The sequence below is a fragment of the Bactrocera latifrons genome, unplaced genomic scaffold, assembly GCF_001853355.1.
Source record: "Bactrocera latifrons isolate USDA-ARS-PBARC rearing strain unplaced genomic scaffold, ASM185335v1 scaffold_63, whole genome shotgun sequence".
NCBI lineage: Eukaryota > Metazoa > Arthropoda > Insecta > Diptera > Tephritidae > Bactrocera > Bactrocera latifrons.
Window position 1 is genome coordinate 704,854 of NW_017537301.1, and position 6,026 is coordinate 710,879.

The 6,026-nt window shown below is 27.8% G+C and overlaps 1 protein-coding gene across 2 annotated transcripts; it reads left to right on the forward strand.

Annotated features, from left to right (window-relative positions):
• Window positions 1–4,728: 4,728 nt before the first annotated feature.
• On the forward strand, window positions 4,729–5,733 carry LOC108975283 (cytochrome c oxidase protein 20 homolog). 2 transcript variants are annotated; one of them, XM_018943654.1, is made up of 3 exons: window positions 4,729–5,063; window positions 5,125–5,312; window positions 5,387–5,514. In XM_018943654.1, exons 1-3 carry the CDS (start codon window positions 5,019–5,021, stop codon window positions 5,430–5,432), a joined length of 279 nt encoding a protein of 92 aa, XP_018799199.1. In that variant the 5' UTR covers window positions 4,729–5,018; the 3' UTR covers window positions 5,433–5,514. The 2 variants fall into 2 exon arrangements, with proteins under 2 accessions (XP_018799199.1, XP_018799198.1); XM_018943653.1 differs by having other exon boundaries at window positions 4,738–5,063; window positions 5,392–5,733.
• The last annotated feature ends 293 nt before the right edge of the window (window positions 5,734–6,026 follow it).

Below are 6,026 nucleotides of genomic sequence, written 5' to 3' on the forward strand. Positions count from 1 at the left end.
ATATATATATAAAAATATTTAAGATACTACTTTATTTTAACAGCAAATAATGTCATACAAAAACGAAATAACGCAAATACACAGAAAAATGCTTTGTTAAAAACGATAAAAAATACTTGCATAACAAATTCATATTTTTATTTCTTCTTCTTCGAAAWACAATTATTCAAAAACAAAAAAGTAAACATAAACGCGTATACTTGCAGCTTTTAACACCAAAATTAAATAACATATTTAAAATAATTTATTTGTAGCAGATAAAAATTATACTACATGTGTATGTAATAATACGTATGCACATATGCATATGCACATATAAAACAAAAAAATAAATAAATACACCGTATTTTTAAGAAAAATATTCACACTGATTTAAAAAAAATAAAAAATAAAAAATAGTAAAAAATCGCGAGTAATTTTAAAAGGCAGATACTTAACTAAATTAAACGAAATACTAGCTTTAAAYTCGCGCAAGAAAACAAAACAGAAATTACATTAAATTTAAAGAAAAACTCTGTATAATTAAGTTATTAAACTATTATTTCGAGAAAATCGCATGAAAAGTTTAATGAATATTTCGCTGACATTCATCTTCCTATCCTAGTGATATTACAAATGTAAGCAAACACAAACACACATATATTAAAACAACATTTTTACACAATCTTGCAGAGCTATCGTGCACGCCAAATTTTTCGATAAAAATTTTTCTTAAAAAAATAAAACTAAAACAATTTTTTTTAATATATATACCATTGCATGTACATMTGTACCTTAAAAAGGGCGATAAGCACAATATAACAATAAACACGGTAGTTACAGAACAAACAGAAAATAACGGTTATAAAAACAAATAAATAGCATAAACAATAGTAGGACGAAATAGAAATATAGCAAATCCTACACACTCAACTACAAATAGTATGAAACTTTGAATACATACCTAGCAAATTTTTCGGAATCATATTTTACGAAACCAAAAAGCAAGAAAAAAAAAAACAAAAATACAACTACGCAATACATAAATACCCAATTTATTTTTAAACCTACGTCTTTTGCGCAAATAGATTTATTTTTAAAATCAATTTAAATATACTTATACAAAAAAAATATTTAAAAAAAGTAAAAAAAAAAATACTATGCAAGCGCCATTTGTGCACCTTAAATATTTTTACTCTTAAAAAATCGCGTACAACACTTTTAAACATTTAGGGACTTTTCATACACACATACATACATATAAGATGGTATTCAAAATTCTAATATTCCGATAGAGCATAAGACGCATATTGAAACATTTCATATTCAAATAAAATATTTTCAAATAGATTGAACTAGCGGTGTAGTATTGAAATTAACATAAAAAGAATTAATTAAAAAAAGAAACCAAATTGCGACTTGTGATTTGTAGCGCGTTTAGGTAAAAAAAAAAATTAAAAAACATAAAAACCTTCGTAATAAGGCGTTATTAAAAAAATATATATATTTTAAAGGCGTACGCTTTATGAAAAACGTCAACATTTTGAGGTTATGCTCTAACTACGCGCTGCTTGCATATTGTTTTCATTTTGACGATTATATAACATATATATAACATTTCACAAAAAAGTAAATAATAATAATCAGACACAAACCGTTCATATTTGCMATATAATATTTCAGTTTCGTTACTGGCAACGCTTTAACTGGCGAGTGAAAAATTGGGGAAGATTTTTTACTCGCATGTTAAAGCATGATTTTTTCAAAACAAAAACAAAACTGCAACACTTCTTGCTCAATTTACTATTGCCACATTTGGTAAATGAAATTTTATAGAAAACTTAAAATTTTAATTTTAAATTAATAGACACATTATTTTACCAGGCGCCTATTTTCTTGCATTTAATTTCAATTTCCTTTACAAAAATGAATAATAATCTTATCTGTGTACATTTAAGAACATGCAAACATATGTATGTCAATACATGTCTGTATGTATATTTGCGATGCCTTTACATGTAACTATTAAACGAACTCGAAAACGTCTATATACATACATAATATTAAGTCATAGAAGTTCACATTTATTTTCTATAAAATTACGAATAATATTGATAGAAAAAAAAAAAAATTGTAAATACGCAACGAAATCTCAATGAAAATTACATTCTTGCGTTTAAGAAGCGCGACGAGTGGGCAAAAACAATTCCGATTTTAGAATTTGGGGAAGAATTTTAAAATTGCTTTGTTTTTATTAGAAACGCCAACATAAATATATATGACCACGTAAATGTACTATAAGAAAATTGTACAAAAAGTCTACTAAAGAAAAAGTAAAAAACAAAAGAAAACATAACAAAAACTCTCACAAATGCGATTGCCTAGACGTTTTWAAAGTAGTTTAGTAATCGATAGCTTTTAATGCAAATATCAATATAAAAAGAAACAAAAAGGAAAAATACACACACTGCAGAAATATTATGTTATAAAATAATACACGATCTCTTTCTCTAAGCAAATCAAGCTTATATATTATATATACATGTATATGTTAAAAAGMATTTACATAAAAACGTGATGCAAAATAAATTGAATACATACAAAAACACACACACACAAAGCTAATTTCGTACATCTACTTACATATATATTACTTGTGAAAAAATGCTTTATTTACTTTATAGCATGTACCTAACGGTTATATTAAAAATAGTACATATACTCGTATATAGTCATTAGCTATATAATTGATATGTAACTGTAAACACATCTACATCTTTGTATAACAAAAGAGTAAAAGAAAAACGAAAACTTAAAATCTATCCATTTTTAATCTTTATACGAAAGCGTCTAGAAATAAACGATTGATACGAAAGTTTTCCAAATATKAACAATATAACCAAAAATTAATAACAATTAGTTACCATATTATCGTTTAGAAAGAATTTATTTACGATCCTTACACATCCCAAACATATTTATGTACGTATATATAAGTTCTATCCACTCTTGTGGCGCCTTGCAGAAAGTGAACGAAAATATTTATATTCACACGTACMAACGTACCATATACATACATGCATATATAAAAACAAAACTTATTAACTACACACACATAAAACTACACATGCATAAAACTATACACTTATACGCTAAATATATTGCATTCAAGTATGCTTACACGCGTATTAAACACGTGCATGCATTAAAATGCATGTAAAATATGCTACATACATATTGGCGTACACCAACAAATGTGTATTTATATATGACAACCAAATGCCGTGTCACAATCTTTAACAATGCATTACAATCAATTTAGTTCAAAAAAATTTTATGTAACAAAACAYTTTGTTATTGTTCTGTTTAACTTGAACGTAACACAACACAGAAAATATATGTATGTACATCATATAAACGCATATACACATATACAACACATAACTTCATACATGTACACTAATAAATTGAACGATTTAATATATTATATACGAACAATTTCTTCAACTGCAAAAAAAAGGTATTTTAATTAAATATGAATTTACAAACTTTAGTTAAATTTTTAAATTTTTTGTTTCCAAAYTGGTTATTTAATTTAACAATTTACATAAACAAACTACGCTGTAGAACATCATATAAACTCACTACATAATGCCATACAAACCAATATACATATACTATATGACTTATGACACAATCACGTATAAACAATAAACAAAGTTTAGGAAATCGATCACTTTCTGAAAAAGCATACTATTCTAGCAGCATCAAAATAAAAGAAGGAGAAAAATAAATAGTTGGAATCTTTAACACTTTATATTTAAGCAATTTTATTAAAATATATTGCCATTACTGAGGAAAAAAGTTGACTAATTCTCATTAACTTGGATGTATCGTAAGTATTTCAAATTTATAAGACYTACCTACTCTAAATAGTATCTTGAAACCAGATTCTAGACGATTTAGTAAAGCCAGAGGTTTCGTACTAAGTAAATATTCCAAAAGTATAAATATAATCTGCTCTAAATAGAATCTTGACTACAGATTTCAGAATACTCCCACTGATACTTCAAAATTCAATGAAGCAATTGAGTATGCTCACAACTGCGCTGCGAAAAATTTTTTACACAATCTTGCAGAACTTGTAATAGTGTAAAACTTACCTACTCCAAATAGTATCTGGAAACTAGGTTCTAGAAGATTTGCCCAAGAAAAAGTGTATGATATGGAAAAACGCGGATTGGGTTTCTCAAGCCGGTTATTTTGGAAGTTCACTGCATGGTACAATTTAAAACGGATCACATTGTGCATTATATTTAATTAAAATGGTATATTAATATTGTAAATTAATTCGGCGAAAGCGGAAATTATATCTTTTCGGAAATAGTGATCAAAAAGCAGTATTTTTATTTTCAAATGTCAAATTTGTTGGAGAGTATAGTATTTATGACACATCATAGTCAGCAATAAAACTTATTTAAAATCGCAAAATTGAGAAAACTGAATTCATTACAAATTGCATATATAAACCAATATATTCGACTGATATGATATGCCAGAATTTTGCCGCTACAACAACACAACAACTGACATGATATAATAAATTCTCCTATGTCGCAACTAAACGTTTATATTATATTTAAATAAATATTATTTCTTGAGAATAGCCAACATACCTGTGGCAGCACTYATTTATCACGAACTCTCCAAAGCAGCTGCCTGAACTGCATTATCATGCTGCTGGGTCAAAGCGCAGATTGTAAAAGTAAATACGAATAACTAAAAATAATAACTTTCATGTTCTAAAGAACTTTTTCAAAGTGCAAACTTTGAACTTTTATATTAATATTATTTTTTTTATTGCCCATTGTCACAGCAGCAAACAAGTCTTTTAAATCAATTCCGTGGTCTGCATTATCATTAAACAGCTGTGCGGTTTACGCCGGTAGTATCGTTGAAACAGCTGTTGGTAGGGAAATGTGTATTTTTTTGTTCTAATTTGGAAAATTGTATGTAGTTTTACTAATTAAGTTTAAAATATGGATGACCCGAGACTAATGGTTGACGAGGAACCAACCAGAAGGGTAACACCATTCAATAATTAATAAATTATATTTTCTAACACTTAACATTTTGCAATTGCAGGAGCTGAAAGTATTTGGACGTGATGTTTCACAAATACCGTGCTTTCGTAATAGTTATCTGTACGGTATTGGTGGTGGTGTTGCGGTAGGCATTGCTACCTTCCTGGGCACATCTCGTACTCGGCTGTCGACACATGTAGGTTTTGGCACATTTTTCACCAGCACACTTKGCTATTGGCTGGTTTGCAGGTATGCTATTTTTCCGATTATGAAATATTTATGACAAAGGTTTTTATTTTTATATTGTATGCAATAATGCCTAGTAAAGGTATCAGTGGTCCAAAAAACGTTTTGAGTATCAACAGTTAAAGGAAGCTATGCGTAAACAGGGTCTATACGAGGGCACCGACCTAGAACGACAGTTGCTGGAAGAGGCATAATCTGATTTTCTCATTTATTTGACAATAGAATTTTGTAGCTAACTAAGAACGAATATGTACATAGATAATATTTAAGAAAATTGTTACCTAGCATTTGTAATTAGTGTTTACAGAAGCTTTTTTGCTCCTTATATAATATGACCTTATGTTTGTGTTTTGTGACAAGCTGCTAACAAAAAATTGCTTTTATTAAAATATGATTTCTTTCAATGCGTATTTCTTGAAATGAATAATAAGCCGTTTTTTTTATTGTATTTTCAGTTCTAATAGATAAAACAGTGAGAAATAACTTGTGTTGCATTTGTGATTTGTTTTAAATAATTTATTGGCTAATAAACGTTAAGTGTGGTTGTGAGTACTGTTGTACAATATAAATACCATAATTAGGTAGTGTGAAAAATTTAGTTAACAAATAAGATTAGATAAAATGTTTCCGTCAGCAAGTGAAATTCAAAGGATTATGTTATAACCTGAATAGTGTTTATTAAGATTGCCACGAAATTTGTAACACTGAGGACCGTTT